Here is a 24,537-nt window from a genome sequence, read left to right as displayed (position 1 = left end):
TGTTGAAACTAAAAATGGTAACTGACCTGATTCCCTAGTATTGAATGTAAAATTTGTGAAATTTGAATATACTTGTGCAATATAAAAATAGTTTCTTTAGTCAGTGGCCACAGTGACCTGTTAACTGAACAAAATAAAAAGTAATTTCATGAATATTCTTGCTGTTATTTCCTACTCTAACATGAGAGAGAGAGAGAAAGAGAGAGAGAGAGAGAGAGAGAGAGAGAGAGAGAGAGAGAGAGAGAGAGAGAGAGAGAGAGAGAGAGAGAGAGAAGTAAACATTAACAAAGGTCAGATAATTGCCTAAATTTCTCACTCCATTTTACTAGTTAACTCTGACCTTTATGGTCTTGGAAAGTCGTTGAATAGTTTCATTTTATTTTTGTGTTACATCATAAAATCAATGACTGTAATTGTGCAGGAAAAAGTGAAACACCAAGATCTCTCAAAATGTAACACCAAAACCCTGATACAGACAGAAAAATCATGGAGTGCAACTAAAGGATACAGAATTGCCAAGTTAACAACAACCACCACCACCACAACAGTATTTGACTCATATATTCCTTTAAATATCTATTTCAGATCTATTTCATTTGAGACTCCCAGCAGCCCTGTGGGGTAGATGCTACAGGTATTATGGCCATTTTACAGATGAGAAAACTGAGGCTCAGAGGAGTTCAATGTCTTGCCAATAGAAATTTAAAATTACTTATGTATGTTATAGATACTTTTCTAGATACTTTTATTGTACTTTTCAAATGAACAAATATGATGTGCTATACTGATTTTTGTCATGTCTAAGAAACTTCTACCAAGTTATATAAAATTATAATTATGTCCATATAATCGCATATAATCTCTATAACTATAGGCCTCATGGTTCAATGTGCCCAGAATATACTAAACTAGGGGTATATTGTAAGCATTTGCATGTACATGCACATATATATGTGATATGTACATTTATATACATACATATGCAAAGAGTAAAATGTCTCTAGGAAATGGTTTCCATTGAAAGAAAACTTGTTCACAGATCACATACCAAAAGGTCCATTTTCTTCACTGAGTTGCGACCTTAAGGAATTTTTGCTATATGAGAATATAAAAGCATATCTCATGCTTAGAATTTGTTAACCTTAGAATCTGGCTTTTCCAATTCAGCCCATAACACAGTTGCCCACTGTTAGTTTCTGAATCTGAGCCATGTACAAAAGTGTTTTCTGAGTCTTTGGTATGTGTGCCTGTCATTTGATGGTCAGGGGAAGAGTGGTACACAACAGCTCTGAAAACCAGCGCCTTTATCCTCTGTTCACATACTGCCCCTTGCCTACAATCTAAGAAGACATACTTCCAAACAAAGGCCAGGACTTGCCTGTCAGCTAAAGGACAATGTCTAGAGAACACTAGTCTATCGATAGGTCAAGGAACTGTCCCCTTGACCCTGCAGTTGTCTAAAGCCCTTTGAATGTGCTATTAACTGCCAGACAGAAATGTATCACCAGAGGCAGGGGCATCTGCCCTGTACAATCCAAGGCAAACTCCTCTTCATTCTCTCCCCCCCACCCCCACCCCTACCACCCACCTCCTTCTTCAAACAAAGCCTATCCTTGATTAACTGGAAATTTAGGGTACAAATAGCTAAGAAAACAAAAGCATTCTTTGTATAGTGTTAATTCATTAATCTATGTATGCATATATCTGTAAGATCCAGTAATTACTGACTTTTGAGAGTTTTTATTTTCAAGGCTGGTGTTGCATTAGTTTTATGATTAAAATTTTAAATGACTAGATTTTTGGATGTTTTGAAAAGCACAGTTGCAACAACTGAGTACCTGACTCAGCTCACAACCAAAAAGAGACAGAGCATCAAATTTCCCAGTCCACTTAATTTGAAAGCCTGCCAAGATAGGTGAAAGACCTCATAAATATGTAAAACAGGAAGTTCAAACAACACAGACATGTAAATTTCCAGTGATTGATGTACTTTCAAACATTTTTTAAAGAAAGATGACCAGTAAAAGTAAAACCTTTTTTTAAAAAAGTGGCCCTCACCAGAGGTGTCTCCCAGAGTCCAAGCTGTGCGTTGTACCTGTAGAATTGTGTGTATTGGGGATTTTTAAAAATACCTACATATATTATGTACATATGTGTATATACACACACACATACACATGTATATATATACTTCCTGGAGGCTGGGAGAGGCACAGTGGGAGGAACCAAAAAACTCATTGCCACAGCCATTTTGTTTGTGGGCAGCATGGTAGAATTCTGTCAGTCAGTATAAGGAGGGGTTTTTAAATAGAATTTATAGACCACAGATGATTCCTGCCATTTTCATGTGCCTAGTCAAATTAGTATCACTGTCATTCATTTACATGGTAGGCAGTTGTATTCCTTGTTCACCAAAATAATTTTATGGACCTGAAGCATTAAAGGAGTCGAGGATTTTGTTTCTAGGTGGCCTAACCATGTCGAATCTAAGAGACTCCTACAGGATGACTTTAAAATGTCCATCTTTGTGTCCAAATTGTTGGATGATTTAATAATAAATATATATGTGTGTATTTTAAACCAAACACTTCCTTGAGAAAACCATATTGTCTTGGCCAAGCCGCATAGTTTAAAAAAATTAAACAGACAGAAATTCATTCCTTGAGGCCATGAGGAAGATATTTTTCAGAACAAGCAAGGCAGTCATTGAGAGCCATTGTTTTGCAGTGTCACTTAATATTGAGTCCAGACTTTTGTCATTTGGGTCGCTGTGCTTTTAAAAGCCCAGTGTAAAATGGCACACACACTGCATTTTTTTTCCCCAGGCTGCAGGAGGGGGGGAAGCGGGGGATAGTGCAGACTGTAGGGACACTGCCCTCCTAACCAATCAGAACACGCCTGTTTGCCATTGCAAAGTTGTTAACCCCAGAGTCTTCTGGCTGCTGGCTGCCTCCTCTGCTTTTAATCTTCTGTGGATATTGCTTCGATTTTTTCCCAAACGCCCACGGATCCTGGGGGGAAACCACCTCATGGAGCCACTGGTCGTGGAAGAAAGTATTACTTTTTATTTACCAAATATTTCTAAGATGTTTGAAGATCCATATGCTTCATGGAGGCTGCTGTTTCTAAGGACACAAGTATCCAGCTTATATTGGTACAATTATTTTGCAAGGACTGGCTTCTTTTCTTCCTACACTTATGGTAAGTTTGTAATTTTAAACATCTCTATGGCTGAATCTTTGAAACGAGACACCAGATTAAGAGGATTTTCATTGTGTTTTTAAGGAACAAAACAAATCTTGGTGATTTTTTTCTTAGCTTTGGTCTCTGTATATTCCACCACATCCAATCTGATTAATTTTGACAATAAAAAAAATAGTTCTTTCTATTGTTAAAACAAAATATTTGGAAAACGGAGGTTATACTTTAATTACTGTGAACTGTAGAAGAACTCAGATATTTCAAGATGGACTTGTTTTGTGCCAGAAATGCTGGCAATGCCAAATATGTGCATATCCTCCTTTATAAAAATCTTGTATTACCTAATTTGTCCACAACTAAAATATCAGCATGCATTACGATTGTAGTTTGAACAATTTCTAAAGCGATTGCTGTCTCTCTTCATGGATTACTTCGATACAAAGTATAGAAAAGCTGCCCTTGGTGTAATGAAGGTGGAGATTGACATAACAGGGTTTATATTAAGTTATGGCTGTTACTAAATAGTGGGTCTTTTATTTGCAGGGCAGATCTTTTGTAAGGGCTCCGCTCCTTGGAGGCATTATTTCTCCCAAGCTCCTCGTTAGGGCGTCTTTCACAGATATCTTGTTTGTTTCCGAAAAGGTACATTTGGGAGACATTTTGTGATTTTTGGCATTTTTCTAGGGTTTTTTTTTTTTTTTTTGCACACGGTGGGAGATCTTTTTTGTTGTGCATTGATCTGTGTTGGTGGCGCTGTAGCGCTCCTCAACAATTTATGTCAGTTTTCACTAAAAGAAAAAGGGAGAAAAAAAGAAAGAGGTGGGGCAAGATGGGATCTATTATCTCTGCTTTTGCTTTTATCAGAGAAAGTTCAATTTGGTCAGAGGAAATTATTCAGTTGCATTATCCAAGCTACGTTTTCCGTGAACCCTGTACGAGAGCAGACATGTCGTCACCACCCGTCCAGGAGATATCAAGGATAGGCGAACAGTTTGCAGCTGTGTTTTAGAAGGGGCTCCATGGGATGTGTCAGGGGATCGTATTTCTCCCCCAAGAACCGTTTCAGCTCCCCCTTGCCCCTTCCCCGTAGGATTTTGTATTTCCTTATATTCCAAAATCATGCTGCATCAAATATTCATTAAGGCATACACACACCTTTCCAACTTACCAGAACGTTTGCCTTTTTCTTTTTTTAAAAATAATTGAACAGTTGTGCAAGTTCAATCTCATCATTTCTATTTATTTCTTAAGTAACTAAGTTTTCTCCGTAGAATTATCTAATAGTTCGATAGATCGTAAGGATTACATCATGATTCATTTTCCTGTTTTGTTTCATTTTTTTTAGTGGGATTGTTATTAAGTTAAAAAAAAAAAGGTGTTGCCATAATGCATTTACACTGTCTTTTAAAATAGTAAATATTTAGGGTTGGGATGATCTTTTAGGTTTTTTATGTACGTCTATCCCTGACTTAAGGATACTTGGACACATGTAACTAAGGGCCAAAATAGGTGTTCTTCTGGGGAATTTCTCCTGGTTAAAGAACAAGAAATCAGGCCGAAGCCTGTTCTGAACAGAAATGTGTAAGGATATAAGATCGATTTTACTGATCTCTGCAAACATTTCTATTGTTTGCAGAAGCACTAAGCAGATTCCCCCCTCTAAAAGAGAAAAGGAATACTGGATAATGATAACTTAAAAGAACATTACTTTGCCAAATGAAATGATTGAAATAGACTTCTCAATGCACTTCGAGGTGTGATTAAATACATTCTTTCTAGAGAGACTGAAACCTCCAACTCCAAAAATAATGTTGGCAAGATTGTTCAGTGATTTGATTCCCTGGAAACTATACAAGTGCTCTTTCTCACTTGTGTCATTTCACCAGTTAAAACATTTGAAGAGTATTTGTGAAGAATGTTTTAAAATATAGCTTTTGGTTTTTTCTAAGAAAAATACGTCCGTGCCATATGTAGGGGGCTTTTCCTTTTTAGTTTTATTTTGTTTGCACTTTAGTATATTAATTTTTAAAATATGCTATGTCTTTGATTTGAAAAGCTTTTAAATGGCTATGTTGAGCCGTTTTGGAGACTGCTTATATGTATTTAAACCTCTGACATTCTGCTGGGGGAGTTTAGCCTCCTGAAAGAAGTTTATCTACAGAATAGATTATACTTGGTTTCAAATTTATTTGCTAAATATCTTTGGTTACTCAACTGGTAACATTTTCAGTCTTTTTCATCGTGAGAAATATATGTGCTTTTCTAACCTCCCACCCTTTTAAAACAAACATGCTGTGAACTCCATATGTAGCTATGCAATGCTCTTTGTTCTCCTACATCATGGACTGTTAGTTACATCACTGATTATGAAGTATCCAATACAGTTGCAGATTCACTTGGATTCAATTCAACAAGCACTTATTAATTGCCTGCTGTATGTAGAATGCTGTGCTAAGGGCTCAGGGAGGTGTTTAGATGAGACAGCTCTCATGTATAGCTTTGCTTTTTAAGTGTGGATTTGTAAATGACATCTTTACACTGTATGAGGGAGACTTAAAAGGCCATACCTACATATGCGTACATGTATGCCTACATCTCTACTTTCAACTAGTCTTAATTTATAAAACTCAATGTCATCATTCTTCATTTTATCTTTTGAGTCACTCAAATCTTTAAAAAATAATTTAAAAATAATTTTTAAATATTTAATATGTTCTTTTAAATGTAGGGGTTTTTGGGGTGGGGTTTGACTAGCACTGTTGTAGTAAATTAGTCATTCAGCATGATGATATACATACATAATTAGATTTAGACTTAGAAGGCATTAGATTTAGACTTGGATTCTAACTTTGCCACTTATTACCAATATGACCCTGACCTAGTCATTCCTCCCATTGGGGCTGGTTTTTCCTTTGGTAAAAAAATGAGAGTTCAAATCTAAGGATCCTTCCAACTCCAATATTATGTAAGTCTATGAAGGGAAGCATTTGTAGGCACATTTTTAATATCATCCCATATTACATGCTGTAGGAGCTAAATAAGGGTTACCTACAATAACTGAAATAAACAAAAATGCAAAAATACTATTTTCATCAAGTAAGCACCCTCTCCTCCAGCAGTCTTTAATGAGAACTAACTTCCACCTCCTTTGATTTCTCTCAGCCCTTCTAACTGAAGGACAAATGAATATAATGACAGAGCAGCAAAAACACTGGATTTGAAGTCATAGGACCCTGTGTTTCAGTTCTGACTCTGCTACTTACTACCTATGTGACCTTGGGCAAGTCATCCATAACCTCTCTGGGCCACAGTTTCTTCATTTGTAAAATAAAGGGATTGGATTAGATGGCTGATCTCCAAGTCCCTTCCAGATCTAAATCTATGATCCAAAGAGAGAGAAATAACATCCTACTACATGGATAATCCATGATTCAAATAATTAGCCTCTAACAACTGTGAATTGACTGTCATTAAATGAGCTGAACTTTGGTCTAAGAGTTGGTTAGAATGGAGTTGGTAAATCCCAGGAACAAATTTTTCATAGGAGAGATACTTTAGTATTTGAAAGTAATGTTAAATCAAGTAGTAGGGGGAGAAGGTGCAGGATTCAGCATGGTGGAAGACTAGTGAAGTTTTCCAGGCTACAAAAAAGTCTATCCAAAAAAAATTAACAAAGAGCTAAAAGAAGCATTATCAGAGAAATTAAAATTACCTAAGATAAATATGTAAAATAAGCTCTAGAACCAATCTAGAACACACTGAAATCAACTAATATAAAAGGAAAATTACTGGAGGTAGGAAAAGCTTGAAATTTTCCAGAAACAACAACCAAAAAAAAAAATCATAGGAATATTCCATCGAGATTCTCATCATGTGATTGAAAAATCTGATCTGATAGGCAGAGGAAAGAAATGATGTACATTTCTAATAATAAAGATTTCTTGGGTATGTCATTGCCATTTGAAAGAGTCTTATTTTCCCCATGGGAAAACAGAGATGAATTATTGTATTGGGGATTTTTTTTCTCAAATCATGGGTTGAATTTTGAAAAGGGAGTAACTGACTAGAGGACGGGATGGGGGGAGGTGGTGTTTGTGTTATGTGATTTAAAAACAAAAATAACCAGGAACAACAAAGGAGCAATATATTAAAAATGCTTATTTATTCATAGTTAAAAATAACTTTTCATTTAATTTTATGTTTTTCTAAGTGACCTCATTTAGTTTTAAATATGTCAAATTCTCAGTTTCAGTGAGGCAGGTCAATTAGACTTCTAGGTGAGAAATTATAGATTGACTATTTTTCTTGAAAAAAGAAATTGAGGAGAAACCAAGGTCCAACCTCCTGATGGTCGTGGGTGTGTCTTTCGAAGATCCAGGTAATAGGCGTTTTATTTTTGAGACTTTGATACAGTTCCGCAATGAGCAATTTGTTCACATTTTCAGGGGAGAAATATAGACATAAATATAACTGGTAAAGTTAAGAAACAGAAGGAAGAATCTCTAAAGAAAATTTTTCTTAATGGCTCCATTCCCAATGTGCTATCATTAGACATTGTTATTGAGGTATCTTTAAAATGAAAATAAATTAAATATTTATGAAGATTACATAATAGGACATTTTCTATAGTAGCTAAATAGATGAATGCATTGACCAGGAAAGTGAGATTAGGACTATATGGATAAATTGGTTGGCACTGAAATATTCAATAAGGTACTATTTGCTGTGGTATCCACACGGTCTTATACTAGGAAGTGGGTATTCCCTATTTGTTTCATAGGTTTTAGAGCTGGAAGAAAACTTAGAAATCTATTTCAAGCCTCTCATCTTGAAGACCAGGTAATGGAAACCCAAAGAGATGGAGTAGGAGCAAGCAACAGAGCTGGGATTCATACACATCCTTAGAAATTCAGTCTTGGTGTTGTCTCATATACCAAGATGCCTCAAAAAGATGGAGCAGGTAGAGTGTCACTGGAATTAAAACTGGAGAATTTGTGGATTAGACAGGCATGTTAGCCAGCTGATACAGAGTGTTTATTAAGGTGACCTCAAGAATCATATGATGAAAATATTTTTTTCTTTTAAACAGAGCCATAACTAAAGTTACATGGTTGGCTTAGCCATAGCTACCCATGCTGGCCCCTGGGCTAGAACTAAAACCCGTGTCTGGACAAATGAGGAAAGACATCCTCAAATCAGTTGTGAGTGGGGTGGAGAGACTTCAGGCCTTGGGCTACAAGAAACAGGGGGTGAAGGATAGTGGGGACATTTAGAAACACCTTAAAACTGCTGGTGGTAGAAGGATTTAGGTGGGGCCAAGCCAAGGAAGAGTATAGACCTGGTGGGGGGGGGGGGGGGGGAACTGGACCATCCAGTTACTTTCTTTTGACTAATTATTCTTTCTTAGTAAGTGCTAAGCTCAGTTTTTTACCTATGTTGGTTCCATCTATGTTTTGGGACCCTTTGTCATCCTGTTCTAGTGACTAAGGTGCCCCCATAGTACTGAAACTGAAAGTATGCTAATGATACATGTACAGTATTTCTTTAGCCTTTCACAAGACATAGTTAGCCAGGATAGTTAAAAATAGAAAGCTACAGATGGCTTGCTTTCTCCCCTCTTCCATATGTAGCCCCACCCCACTGATCTTCTCCTTGGCCTGGATCTGAACCCACTCCCAGAAATGGTCTTTTCAGTAGTAGTCTTATGATGTCCCAAGTTTCCCCAGAGGTGCCTTATGTCTTAAGGGTTGAAGTTTCTCCCCAGGTCCCCCTACTCCTCCAACTAAATTTCTCTGAAAATGGCAAGTTGATTCATCTGTGGTCTGTGTTGCTTGCCCTGGGCACCAGAATTGCTCCTTACTCCTCTGCCTGATTCTGTCACACTGAATAGATACCCCTTCTCCTGCCTCTGTGCCTTTGTACCAACTGTCCCTCATGCCTTGAATGCCCTCCCTTCTCACTTCTGCTTTTAGGTTTCCTTGACTTCCTTCAAAGTTCAGCTCCAGACCCTCCTTCTTCTAGAGGCCTTTCCCAGTTTTTCCTTCTACTATCTCCTTCCTTCTAGGATCACCTCCCATCTGCCTTAATGTTTATCTTCTAAATACAGTTATTTACATGTTGTACCTTCCATTACGGGCAGCTAGGTGGCACAGTGTATTAAGTGCTGGGCCTGGAGTTAGAAAGACTTATCTTCCTGAGTTCAAATCTGACCTCAGACACTTGATAGCTGTGTGACCCTGGGCAAATCACTCAACCCTGTTTGCCTCAGTTTCCTTATTTGTAAAGGGAAGTAGAAAAGGAAATAGCAAACCATTCCAGTCTGTTTGCCAAGAAAACCCCAAGGGGTCCCAAAGAGTCAGACACAACTGAACAACAAAAATCCCCCATTAGATATGAGCTCCTTGAAGGTAGGGACACCCTTCTTACCTTTAAGCAATTAATAAATATTTATTAATTGAGTGATTGACGGACGAGCAAATATTTTAAGGATTTTCTAGTTCAGTTTTCTGTGATAAGTGACCCACGACAAGGAAAGCATCCAAGGAAAGAGAGGTGTTTGATTGTGCATCTGTAGTACGTTTGTCAAACTGTAAGGCAGATTTCCTAAGACCGGCTCAGGTATGACAGCAACTTCCTGCTGAGAAGTTAAAAAAATTCACTGATACTGATGTTCAGGGGAAATGCAAACCAAGGAAACATGAAGAGAGACAGTGTGGCTTGGTAGATAGAGAACTAACCTCAGATTCAGGAAGATTTGGATTCATCTGCAGCTTGCAATACCTCCTGACTAGAGGATCTTGAGCGAATCAAGTATCTTTGTGCCCCTAGACTCCTGTATAAGACTCCAAAGTGCAGAATAGTTGCTGATCTTTACTAACTAGTAGGGAAAGTTTCCACATTCTACAAGTTCGTTTTACAGATGAAATCACAGGTCTGGACCCCCCAAAATTCTGATATCATGAAATAAGGTAGAATTATTAATTTTAACAGTGAATCTCTCAAGTGTTTTATTATTGAAAGCAATGCTTTAAAATAAAATTTGAACAAATGAATGTTTTACTCTGTGACTGCTTTGTACAAGCCATCTTGAACCACAACACATTTATAGTTAATAATTTCAGTATTAGGCTACTAGTATACCTCATTTTATATAATAAGCATGCTCTAATATATGTAGATGTAATTACATTTACATGCATTAGGGGAGCCCTCCAAAGGAATATTTTATTTAATTATTTTATAAATTATATTTTGATAAATCTTAATGTTCATATGTTGGGCTTACTTAAATCAAAGTGTGCCTGTACCATAACTCAACTCTTCTCAAATTTTTCCTGAAATTCATTAAGATACTGAAAATTTTGCAGAGAAAAAGCAGTGGTGGAAGAAAGAGTACTAACCTAGAAGCTGGGAAATCTGGATTCTAATTTCAGTTCTGCTTCTAACAAGTTGTGTTAACCTTGGCAAAGTTATTTAATTTCTCTGAGCATCAGCTTTCCCTTTTGCAAAATAAGGAGGTTGGAGTAGGTAATCTCTAAAATCTTTATGAGACTATAAATGCTGCTTTTCTGCGATGACTTTTAGAACTTGATTTTCCTATGTAAAGAAATTAGAAATGCAATTAGACTTTAGTGAATTGAATGAAGTAAATGTCATAAAACTGACCCCGGAACTTAGAGAACTACTTCTCAAGAGTCCCTCTAATGTTAGTTGAATTATCCCAATTCAGTGAAGATTTGGCAGAAGTGAAGACATCATTATTGGCTAGAAGCTTTACTTTTTACACAGGAGGCAGCAGTTGGAGAACTGCTAAAAACCTTTCATGGTGCAATATAGCAGCAAGGCAGGGAAAATAATTAAACCAAAATGAGACCCTTTAAAAAAATGATACCTTTTGTTTTTCTACCATCCTCATTTCCAAATATATCCCTGCCCCTCTCCCTGTGCAGAGAGCCATTCATCCTGTGTTACAAAGATTAAATAACAAAAGGAAATATAAAACATTCAAGAAAACCAACCAATGTATCCACCAAATCAAACAGTGTGCAGTGTTTTATGCCCAGAACCTTCCCTTCTACAGTGAAGGGAGGAGAGCACATTTTTTCCACTCTTTTTCAGGGCCTAGTGGGTTGTGATAATCACACAAACATTCAGATGACTATTTCCATCCTCTTTCGTCTTTGACTGTGCCCTCTCTTGTTTGTGTCAAATTTTCAGTTGCTAGTATTTGAAGGAGAGAAATCAACTGAACTATTTCCATAATAGCTGTAGAAAGCAATAGTAATGTAAGTAAATGCTATAGTAACAGCATGGTGAGCGTTACATTTGTCGATAGTCCCTGAATTGACCAATTTAGAAAGGTAATGAGGAGGGGATTTTAGTAATGAGAAAGGGTCATTGAAGAAATGCAACATTATGAGAATATAGCCTGATATTTGAATTATATAGTTCAGAACACTGAAGAAGCCATAGCAGAAGGCCATGAATAATGCTGTCCCAAATCAGGTCCCAGCTAGGGCTTTGTTCCACCCATCATTCTAACAGTAGCATTACAGAGCATTTTTTTCTCCATGGTGCTGCCTTCAGATACTTAGGATGTATCCTGCATAGCCTTAACTTTGATTAATAACCTATCTTTGATTATAAAACCTTATCAGCTTCAGTATTTAGAAAGGCAGCATGGTGCAATTTGGGAGTCCCAAGGACATAAACTAGAGTTGTGCCCTTCTAAGGTTTGTGTGTCCATGGACATGTAGTTTACCTGCTATGGTCCTTAATTTCATCATATGTAACATAGGAAGGTTGGTGAGGTCCCATCCAGCACTTTTTAATCCTCTAGGTGGTACTGTAGAAAGAGCTCTGGGCCTGGAGTCACAAAGACTCATCTTCCTGAGTTCAAATCTAGCCTCTGACACTTACTAGCTATGTGACCTTGGGCAAGTCACTTAACCTTATCTGCCTCAGTTTCCTCATCTGTGAAATGAGCTAGAGAAGGAAATAGCAAACCATTCTAGTATCCTTGCCAAGAAAACCCCAGATGGGGTCATGAAGAGTCAGAAACAACTAAATAACAATGACTGCAACAGCAAACATTTTCAGTTTGTACAACCTTCAAGGACAATGAATGAATTTAGACATTTGCTAGGAACCATAGCAGAGAACATTTAATTTTATTTGTCTCTAAAACTATCTTCTCAGAATTTCAGGCGGTTTCCCTTCTTACTAACTTTCATGAACAGATATCTGGGTTTATTCTCATAGACTTAATGAGTTGCTGAAATGCTTCCATTTTTGAGAAATTGTTTTTTCCTTTTGCTTGCTGTTTTGTTTTAGTGAGTCTAGCTCCGTTTTACTCTCCTCATACTTGGGATTTATTTACCAACATTTAAAAACTTATAAATATAAACTGATGGCCTGTAGTTTAGCTTCTTTGTACCCTTCGACAGTGTGCTCACATAAATTTTACAAGTTATTCAGGAACAGTGTAAAACTGGTATAACCTTACTTTGCTAAACAAATAGAAAATTATATCTGGAGACTCTCCCTACTTATGGCACTAGCAGGCCTTAGAATTTTTATCCTCAAAATCTTTATGTCTCATATCACCCCTTAGTAATAAATATACAAGAAGATTTCAGTGTTGTGGAGAAAAGAACACTATTGGGGAGAATGTGATGCTAATGATACATGTCTAATTGCATCTCAGGCCTCCTCTACCTTCCTCCTTGAAATTAATTCCACATCTGCCTTGACAGGAACACAGGTGTTCCAAAACTGTGTTGGAGAAATACTGCAACTTCCTGAGGAGGAAAAAAGTATGTTTCCAAAGATCTAATAACCCTGCTATTTTCTTCCAGTACTTGGGAAAACATTCCAGGGACCTTTGTCTTATGAACATTTTCAAGAAACACCTTGTCTTCAGAGTTAGCGATTTATATAACCAGAAAGACCTGGGTTCAGCCTCACCTCCAACGTTTATTGACTGTTAACCTTGTCCAAATAACTCTCAGTGCTCTAGGTCAGTGTTGTCAGGCTCAAATAGAAATGGATCTTTATTGGCTGCATATTAATTTAGAAAACCACAAATTAACAAATTGTATTTTTATTTATTTTTTTAATAATTTCCAAAAACATTTTAATCTGGTTGGGGCCTCAACCATTTGGAGCTCACCAGTTTGATACTTCTGCCTTAGATAAACTCTCTAAAACTAACTTTCAGAGAAGGTGATGTTTTGCATGGGTGGAGAGAGTTTCCTCAGTCAAGAAGTTCCGTAAAGCAATGAAATCACAGGCATAGGAACCTATTCCCTATCCCTATCCCACTTTGATCTCTAGGACAAATTGGAAGAAAAATCTTTCAGGTGAGTAATCTGTTGTTCTATACTCTCAGCCTTCTGTTTCCAGAAGCCAGTTTTGTTCCAAACAATTGGGAATATGGAAGAGATTACATGATGCTTCTAGAGGTCCAGCCCATAACTCAATGCCTAGTAGTGTAAAGCAACCTAGTGAGCTTACTATGGTGGTAAAGCCAACCTGGTATTTCATTTTGATTTGGGCTTGTAAGACTGGGATCATGTAATGAATGCCCTAAAGTAAACCTAAAATCTGTTGAGCCACTGTTAACCTTATCTTAATTTCTTTGGGTCCATCTGACCAAGACAAGATTAGATTACCTCCTGAAAGCAGAACAACACACTAGCCAGGGCACTAGTCCAGTACTACTTAGCCTCCATTTCCTCCCCAATATAAAGCATAGAAAGCTGTGTTCTACTCTCGATTTCACTACTAAGCAACTGTGATTTTGAGCAGGTAGCGACCTTCATGTCTTTGGATTTAATTTCTTCATCTATAAAGTGAGAGGATTAGACAGAATAATCTCCAACATTCCTTCCCCCTCTTAATATTCCGCTAGTCTAATCCACCGTTTAACAACAGGTATTCACCTGTTACCTAAGGAAATCCAAACTTCTACCAGAAGTAATGTAGGGTCAGGTCAGGGCATAGCTACTACCTTTATTTGGAAAGAAAACACCTCTATAAAGCAAGGTTTAGTAAAGGTTAGTTTTCTAGTTATAGTTAGCTGACCAAAAGTACAACCTCACCATGGCTAGCTCTATTCCCAGGATTAATTCTGTGCTTTTTGTGCAGAGAAGACTATAGTCACTAACCATACAAGCTTCATTCTACACCCAATCTGGTGATAAGCTTCTCTCCCTGGTGCTTAGATGACATATATACAGACCAGCATCATCAGTCTGTACTCTGAGTCTGTCCACCCTACTGAAGGACCTTTCAGAACTTGTACTCTGCCAACAGAGTCTTTGAAAGTCATACAAGGCACATTCTTGTGTAGATGTTAATTGATTGAAATGAAATCTTTCTCAAGTATATAAAAGAAGATATGATGAAACTCCATCATCTTCTGGACACTTAGGGAAAATATAAATAGGATCCAAGATTTAGAACTTGAAGACAACCTAGCTGAAAGGTCATTTTCTGTAATTCTCTCATTTTACAGATGGGCAGCCTGAGGCCCACAAAAGGTAACTGACCCAAGGTAGTAAATAGAAGGAACTCAAATCCAAGTATTCTTATTTTTCCCATTATACCAAGGATTTTTAACCTTTTTAGTATGTCATGGCCCTTTTGGTCAGTCTGGTGAAACCCTTCTCAGAATGATGTAGTGGTGATGGTACTGATGGTGGTGTTTTTGAGACTTTGTTTCCCTATTCTATCCATAGTAGAAGTACAGCATCTTGTCATGGGACCAATTCATTTGCTGACCATCTAAGAAGCTTTGACCTGTTGTTTTTCTAACTTGGGTCAGTTCACCTAACCACCCCTTAGTCAGCTTGGAAACCCCTCTGGTTCTGGAACATGGGGGGTGTCAACATAGTGGAATTCTATTTAGTATGAACATCCCAGGAACATTAGCCCTACTGCAGCTCAAGCAATCCACCAGCCTCAGCCTCCCCAAGTAGCAAGGATTACAGATATGAGCCACCACACTCAGCCAAAATAATGTTTATAAATGCATGAAATAAAATACATAGGATTACAAAGGAAACAAATTTTATTCAAATATAGTTATCAAAATATTTTTTAAAACATGTTTCAAAAACAGTCAGGAACCCCTCTACTACATCATCTTGTGAAGAAACTCTTAGATGAAACTGTTGTACTGTTTTTTCATATTCATCATTGTCATTATTATTGAGTGTTAGACCTACAAAGCATCTCAGAGATCATCTCATTTTCTAGATGAGAAAACAGAGTTTGGAGAAGGTAAGCAGCTTGCTCAGAGTCTTATGGCAACAGTGATGGATCCAAGATTAGAACCAGTTTCTGAATTATAGAATCACAATATTTTAGAAGTGGCATTGCTTCAGCACCATCTAATTCAACCCATACTGGAAAAAAAAGTTCTTCCACAACAAATCTAACAAGTATACATCCAGTTTTTGCTGGTAGACCTCCAGTGACAGGAAACCGTCCACCTCCCAAGGTATCTCTTACTGATTTTGGTTAGCACTTTTTGTTACAAAATATTTCCTTACATCAACATTAAGTTGCATCTTTGCAATTCAAATTTGGAAGCACAGCAATATTTATAAGTTGATAGATTAATATGAATGACTCCCATCTTGGGTAATATGAATGTAAGGGGCATAGGATAGGTCTGGCCAATGAGAACCGAGTCCCTAGAATATGTAATCATATTCTAATGAGCAGACTCTCATTGACCAGTCCCATTCCACAACCCATATAAATAAGGGAGTAAAGGATTAATTTGTTTAAAAAACAATTTGTGGCTAAGACTGTGGAAGCATAAGATGACTTATTTTTAATATTTAACTTTATTTCTTTCAATTAATAAAAATATATTTTCTCTCCCTTCTGCCTTCCCCCATGAGGAAGATGAGGGAACTCTTGTAACAAATACACATAGTAAAACAAAACAAATTCCTATGTTGATCACGTTAAAAAAAAAAAAAAAAAGCTTGTCATCTTGTATCCTGAGTCCTTCATTTTTTTTTTTTTTTTTTTGGTCAGGCGATGGGCAGCATGCTTTATTTGTTTTCTCCTGGAATCCGTTGACCATTGTATAGATCAGAATTCTTAAGTCTTTCAAAATACAACATGATTTTTAAAGCCTTCAGCAACAATGTCCTTATCCTTTTTAAATAGAAAGTGAGATGACATTATTTACTTTCAAGAATAAAAAGCCAGAGCTTTTTTCATTGAATAAGAGAAAAGATAAGACACAAGAATGTTTAAATCTTAGGTGGAAATTAAATATATACAGTCAAAGAAACTGTGCTATGGAAGTAAAAATCTAGATCATAGAACAGTACAGGGATAGAAAGTTACCCAAGTTTGATATACCTAGCAGGAATTAGTCTTATTTTCCTTATTTTCTCAAATAATTTTCTTCTTTTCCCCAGATGTTTTTATTCTAAAATCTATGGGGATTATACCAGCAATTAGGCCCTAATCTGGCATCACCCTCAGATTAGTATAAAATATTTCTTTACCTAAAGGTGTTCATATATGTGCATGAACATTTTTGATAGGGAGATAATGCAAAATTATTTTCAGTGTGATTTAGAGATAACATTTACATTTAGAATTATTTTTCTTTCCATGTTTTAAATTTGGGTTGGCACACACTTGCTCAAGGAGAGAAACGATTACACAAGTATCACACCCTGAGTCCATTACTCAGCTGGGGTTTGGAGGTGCTTTGCTCCTTGTCCAGGGTATTCACTGACCAATGAGCACAGTTCACTGCCAGCTGACTGCTCCCTGATTTTTAATCCTTTCCTGCTCTTGTGAGTGTTCTGCCTCTGAGCTATGAAAACGATTTGTGCTCCTAAGGCATCTCCGTGGGCCATACTTCAAAGCAAATGGGGAAGGAAGAGTTAGGGAGAATTTGTGGAAAGAAAACATTTTTTTCTTGGTTTTCTTTAAAAAATATGGTTGAGGCAAATATATGAAAGGGAGATATGAAAGTAAAATGTAGTAACTTGTCCCTGAGAAGTATGGATAGAGAAACAAAGTACTTCCAACCAGACCCTGGCAGTCTAGAGTAGCCTAGAGTAGCTGTCCTATCTTTTTTCCCTTGAGCAAACAAAAGAGTCTTGTCTTATTTTTCTAATCTATCTCTTAAATGATATCTCTTCAGTATTTTCTGTGTACTTTGGGTTCAGAAGGCTTGAAAAATGGGATGATTTTTACATTATTTCAAAATAGAAATTAACTAAATTATCACCTTTACTTATACAAAATTTCATCCCAACCAGTTGAATAGACAAAAGATTAAATTAAAGGAGAATCTGAGAATAAACCGTAAATCAAGAATTAGAAGGGACACCAGAGGCTATCTATTCCAACCTCCTCATTTCTCAGATGAAGAAACTGAAGCCCAAAGAGTGACTTGTCAGGACACAGAAAAGTAACAAAGGCAAGATTTGAACCTGGGGTCTCTCCCTGCAAAATTAGTTCTTTGTTCATTGTGCCATACCTTAAATGTGAAGAAATCATCCCATCCCTCTAGAAACTAAGTCAGAACAACAATGCACAGTCAGTCCAAAGGATGACTCTGGGGCAGCATGTTTTAGAGACGCTCTATCTAACAACATTCTCTTCCTTCCAGAGCAAAAGTTGGTTGTTATTTTTTTGTTTTAACCCAGCAAATAAGAAGTAAAAAGAAAAGTTCAAAAATGTTCAATCTTAGATAGAAATTAAGCAGGTACTGGAAAGGAAATTGTATTCTTCCAATAAAAATTACAGAAGCCAAGAAGTAATGTCTTGGCCACTAATTATATAATCCTAGGCAAATTTCACTTTTTCAGTGCTTCAGATTCCCAGTTATTAGGACATAAAAATATGTGTCTTTCCTAATGTGAAGATAAAATGAAATAATCTCTATGTAATATGGCTAGAGGTAAAATACTCTATATAAATTATAATTTGCAAGATTCTTCTTCACTTTGATTCTCCCTCCAGCCTTGTTAGAAGAAAAGACATGTTTTTTCAATGGAAGCACACATTGACAAAAATCATGTCATTTTATGCAAGTAGGCACTGTATCATCCCAAAGGGAATTTGACCCAGTGTGTTATATGGGGCATGGTCCTGGACAAAACTTTTTTATATAACCACTCTTTTATATGGCTACACCAAAGAGAAAATACATAATTGTATTTTTGTATCTAAACATGTGCATATTTAAATATTGGTTGACTAAATGGAAGCTTAAGTGAATCTAGAAAATAACTATTGCTTTTTAATATAAGCTAATTTTAGTAACTAGTTTGTAGATGGCTTTTCTTTTGATGCTTTAATGCTTTTATCTCATTAAGAATTTCAAAGTCTTTTTAAATGCTGTTGGGTTTCCAACTTTATATACAAGGAAATGAAGCTCAGAAAAGTCAAATCATTAATTCAAGTTAATTGAGCAGGGAATAAAATTGGGACTCTAAATCCCATGCCCCAAGTCCATCATGCTTTGTTAGTAGAAAGACTTTAATCCAATTCTGAGCAGGTCTCAGGTACATTTAGTTATACTCTGGTCTGGACAATAAAAATTTATTGGACAGTAAAAATATGTACATGTAATTTTGATATTACAAAATGGAAATACTTCCATAATTTTAAGCTCCGCTATCTTGATGATTACATTGGTATGGGTCCTCCCCATCAACAATGCAGACTGCAAACTTTAAGATAATTTTTTTTTGCAGTTGTAGCCATAGATAGAGCATCTAAATTTTAAGGAAGCAGTTAAGAAATTTAAAGTGAGTAAAATGAAAGAAACTTAATTATTTGCTTTCCTATATCACAAAGCTTTGTACTTTGAGCAGGATATCTTGGTGTAGATGCTACCTATAGAGCTTTTGAAATGTTTTCTTTTTTGGAGGGAAGGGGGAGGGAAAGGGCAGGGCATGATAGAGGAGGGAGATTTAATAACAAGATTCCTTCCTCTTCTTCTCTCTCCACCCCAGTATACAGGCTTTTTTTTTTCCTATGGGTAGAAAGATAAGCCTTGTTTGCAAAGGAAACCCGTATTGGAAAGTGTTGCTTAATAGGCCCAGAATCTAAATTGATATACGTGATCAGCTCCTATGTGGTGTGGATAGAGCACCAGGCCTGCAGTCAGGAAGATTCACCTTCCTAAATTCAATCTGGCCTCAGACACTTGTAGCTGTGTGACCCTGGGCAAGTCACTTAAACCCGTTTGCCTCAGTTGCCTCATCTATAAAATGAGCTGGAAAAGGAAATGGCAAATCAGTCCAGTATTTCTGCCAAGAAAGCCTCACAAGGGGTCACGAAGAGTCAGACATGATTGAATGACAACATGATCATCTCTATCCCTTTCAGCTTCAGATTTCTATCATTTTCTATGACAGTGGGAGGATATAATGCTTGAGGAAACACATTCCTTTCAGTAATGATAATAATAATGTGACAGGACAGTCTTGTTGACCTGATCCCTGATTAGCCAGAGCTACAATTTATTCAGACCATTTTGCCGTGCAAGCTTTCTGTAGTTCCTCTTTTAGCAGAAAAGGATAAACTCCCTACAGTGGTAGGATCCCAATCTATTTCTCTAGGCCAGATAAATATTTGCCTGTCTAGATGTTGCTCAGGCCTGAGCAATCTGAATGTATAAATTTGTACCATTTTTACTTTATGCTAGGCAAGGATATTATACAAATACCCATCTAATAATTTTTTGCTTGCGTTTAGTTTCAGGAAGAACTTTGTTTTTGCAGATCAAGGTGCATGATTTTTGTCATCCAAAAAAGAAGGAAAGAAAGAAAAAAAGAAAGGAAGGAAGAAAGAAAGGAGGAAGGAAGGAAGGAAGGAAGGAAGGAAGGAAGGAAGGAAGGAAGGAAGGAAGGAAGGAAGGAAGGAAGGAAGAAAAAGAAAGAAAATAGTGACTCCCAGGGTGTTTCAGAAAATTAGAGACAAATTGATTGGTTAATTCTGGCGCCTGAAAACATCTATTCCTGTTTCCTTTCTCTGTTCTCTTTTAGCTTTAATTATCTTATCTCAGATAGATAATATTTTACTTTTGTAAAGCCCTTTATACTTTTTAAAGGCCTTTGATTTATATTATCTCAGGAATCAGAACTAGGCAGAAAATCTAGCATACACTTGAATTGTCTAAATTAAGCTAATATTAGGAAGGAAAAGGGGTATAAGACCCAAGTTTTACCATTATTATTATTTATGGAAGAATGAACATTTTTTTTAATATCTTATACCAGAAGATATTCTATATCTTAAACCAGAAAAAAATATTACATTTAAGTAGAAGTCTTTATTTAGAATGCGAGGTTTGGGGTGGGAGGAATGTCAGGGACCCCTTAGAAAGTTATACAACTTTATTTGTTGCAAAGTACCTAGCACAAATACTTTATACATAATAGATGCTCAGTAAACATTTGTGTGTGAAGACTTAATTTTTAAATCATCATACAGTGCCTCATCTAAAGCTCTTCTTTCATGCTCATTATAAAACAGGTTACCTGAGGTTAAAGGCTGTTGTGTTTGTCCTCCATTCTTGAAGAGGACCATGACATCAGAGAATGATGGTATGACTTGCAGATGATTTGGATTTAGGGAAGGGGTGTGCAAGGTCCCTAGCCTCACTTTCTCCTCCAGAGCCATCTGGGTCCAGTGGCCTGATATTCATCAGGATGACTGGAGATCCTTAGGTTAAAGACTGTACCTCTGGAGACTAAGCCCTAGCAGATCCTCTCAAGTTGAAAAGCCTTTGAGTATGGACCTGATAACAGTTGATTGTCCAAGGACCCACGTGGCTAAGTTCAGAGAAGGTCATATCCATGTTGGTAAGAAGTTGCTTAACTTTCCTGCTATGGTAACACTTGGAGACTGTCTACCTGAAACATAGAGGAGGGGCCACTGACACTGATGAAATCACCGAAGCTTAAAGATCTGAAGAAAATATTTTTTAAAAATAATTCACAGTAATTTGAATACTATATACCAAAATCTATAGTATGAGCTACCCTGAATCTGCTATCAATTAATCATTAAATCTTAGAATAATACCCGTTTTGTCCTTGTAGGGCCAATGTATTAATAGGGAGATGATTGTTTTTGGTATCTAATAGCTAATCAGTGAAAAATGACAAGATTTGAATTTGGTTCACAGCTCTGTTTCTGAGTCATTTATGCAACTGAAGTAGGTCTAATTCTCCCCTGTTGCTTAAGAATATGCATTCCTTGATTATAATATGGGGAGGTAAAGTAGAAAGAATGCTGGGTTTATTTCAGAGGATGTGTGTTTAAATCCCAGGTCTGTCACTTACTATCCAAGTGACCTTGGGAAAACTAGTATGCTAAGGCTCCAAGGGCCTCAGGTTCCTTATCTATAAAATGAGGGAATTGGATTATGTGACCCCCAAAAGCCACTTTCAACTCTAAAGATATGACATTAGGGAAGAGTCCCATCTCTGTGCTTCCCCAGAATGTGGCCTGGAGTCAAGAGTCTAGGGGAGTGCTATGGCTGTGTGTAGGTGAGCACCATTCTTTGTGTTGGGCCAGGTGAACAGCAAAGTACCCTGGCAGACAAAGAAGTGGAGAATTGGCTCAATTTTCTTCTTTATTTTCAACTATGGACACCTGTGTATAGTTTCTGTTTTTTATGGATTGTGCTAAAAAACTTTCTGCCATTAATGATTAGCACATTAATAAATGGTGCCTGTGTTGACATCTGTTCTCAACCTGATTTTGAATGTTACTGTTGCACCACTGATGGGTGTTATCTTTTTACTAGTGACTAAAAAATCAAAATTTCACTTCTTGAACTTGGTAAAATTTTACTTATATTTATAATCCTAAATGTTGGGTTCTATACATACCCTTTTTTTCTACTAAGGTTCTTATGTTGAAAATGAAATAAACCATTAAGGCTTCTTATGCAATATCCTATTTGAGATTATAAATACCATCGAACGTGAAACTTATTAACATGATAATAATAATTCCCACATATATAGATCAAATTCCTTATGTTGAGCTACAAGGACTTTTCCATATCTGTTTTCTTATATTGAATATCATTTTGCATAAGTGTCTTCATATAGGACTTAGTACTTAAGTTGGACCTTAAAAGAAGATAGGTATTTCAACAGAGAGATGGTAGAGAGTCTGTTTCAGAAATGAGGAACAGTGTGAGTAAAGGCATAAAGATGGAAGTGGGTAGAATGAGAATAGAAGACAGATAGGAGACCATTTTCATTTTTGTTTTTTGTATTCTCTAGCACCTAACAGTGGCTGGCACATATAGGTGTTTAATAAATGCATTTTGATTGATTGATATATTAAACTGGCCCAGACAATATTTGTAATACAGGATTTGTCCATTTTCTCCACAATAAATACTCTGTTCTAAACATTCCATACTTCTAGTAGAAAAACTTTCCAGTGATTACCCATTGCCTAGAATAGAAACTTCTTATGATGCATGGCAGTACCATGGCACAAGGCTGGGAGATAGGTTGAAGCTAGATTGTAGAAGGATTGCAATGGATAGTAAATAAAAGTTTTTGTACAAGTGTGGAATACTCAGAACAGAGCATATTAATATTATTTGGGCAGAGAAACCTATGAAACCATGTAAGAACTAATGTAGAATGAAGTAGGAGAACAATATATACTATAATCTAAATATAATGAAAAATGAACTATTCTGGAAGACTTAAGAACTTTGTTCAACTCAGCGATCAACTATGATTCCAGAGAACCAATGACAAATAATGCTAAACACCTTATGACAGAGTGGTAAAGGATCAATATGTAGAATAAGATAAACATTTTTGAACATGACCAGTACGGGAATTTGTATTACTTGACTATATTTATTTGTTACAAGGATCTTCTTTTTCTTCCCAGTGCGATGGGGAAAGGGGAAGGGAAAAAATAAATGTTTGATCACTGAAAAATGAATAAAAATAAATATTATTTGGGTTTAGTTAATAAATAGTCAAAAGAGTATTGATTAAATGGCTGCTGAGTGCCAAGCACTATATTAAATAATGGCAAAAATGAGATTTCCCTCATTCTACTTTGGAAGACCATAGGTTCACATTTAAGTAAATACAAAATACATTAAATATACACAAAAAGTAATTGGTAGGGGAGGCATTAGCAGTTGGGCAGATGAATAATGATCTCATCGTTATCCCAGTCTTCAAAGGACTCAGTCCTTAAGGAGCTCAACATGTTCTTTTTCCCTTTCAATATTTCCTCTAGCAGGCTACTAGCAGATGCTAAGACATCAGTATTTGTCTTACAAAACTTTTGCTGGGGAGCATTTGGAGGATAATTTGGGAGTCAGGATGACTATATTGTATTCAACTATTTGCTCCATAGGTCTAATGGTGCTCTCTTAGCGAGACCTTCATCATGAAAAAAAATGACTTTCCATCTGACCATAAATGAAAGCTATTCTGTCCAAACTACCAAAGGTTTTCAGAAATTTACTCTTTCTACTCAAAGAGAGTGAGAAAGAAGATTTGAGCTTAAGGTATATATCTATATTCAATAATTCTTTATACTATAATATAGTATATTATTCAAGGCTATACTAGATTGGACTTCACTGTACTAATGATCAATTGACACTGCTTAAAATGATATTAAGAATAACTAGCAGAGAGAAAATCTTTTTCATAATTTAAGCTTGCTACATTATAAGGAAGATAATTTGATACCTAAATTCGCAGAATGTCATGAAACTGATTCAAAATTATTTCCCTATTTGAGCCATAGTACAAATCCCTTTTTCTCTCTCTTAATCCTAATCCAGCCTTTATCTTTACCTTCTGATAAGGCTAGCTCAAACCTTTCTCTAGGAAACTATACAGAGGATAATAAGATTTAGATATGGGAAGAGAACTTAGCAATGAATGCTCATGAATGATTATCGCTTTATTTTATCATTCCTCATTTATCAATTCCATCATTATACCATAGTTATATGTCTTGGCTGATGTATTTCTTGGGAAGAGTAATTTTCAGTAGTTTCCTGTGTATATTTTGTTCAAGACTTTAAGTTTCATAAGAAAACATTATCTTTAAATGACTTAGATGGCATAAATGGCATCATATCACACTTGTGGAAGGGATAGATAGCACTGACAGATGACAGTTGTTATCCTAAAAGATCTTAACATGCTAGCTTAACCAACTAAATCTTAGTTGGTGAATGTCTCACACTTCTACACACTTAAAAATCAGTTGTCCAAGTACAGGATGGTGGAGGGTGATATGGATCCAAAGTAGTTCATTTGAAATACT

At 36.4% G+C, this 24,537-nt stretch overlaps 1 protein-coding gene across 1 annotated transcript in view; it reads left to right on the top strand.

Moving 5' to 3' along the window:
• Window positions 1-2,889: 2,889 nt before the first annotated feature.
• Window positions 2,890-24,537, top strand: part of EPC1 (enhancer of polycomb homolog 1) — a 99,527-nt gene continuing 77,879 nt past the window's right edge. The window contains exon 1 of the mRNA XM_072651939.1: window positions 2,890-3,201. Within this exon, the coding sequence (XP_072508040.1) occupies window positions 3,199-3,201 (3 nt within the window). The 5' untranslated portion in view covers window positions 2,890-3,198. The remainder of the gene's footprint in view (window positions 3,202-24,537) is intronic.

Source organism: Notamacropus eugenii, chromosome 3 (genome assembly GCF_028372415.1).
Source record: "Notamacropus eugenii isolate mMacEug1 chromosome 3, mMacEug1.pri_v2, whole genome shotgun sequence".
NCBI classification, from domain to species: Eukaryota; Metazoa; Chordata; class Mammalia; order Diprotodontia; family Macropodidae; genus Notamacropus; species Notamacropus eugenii.
Note: the sequence above shows the minus strand (reverse complement) of the source record. Positions and strands in the feature narration are given on the sequence as shown.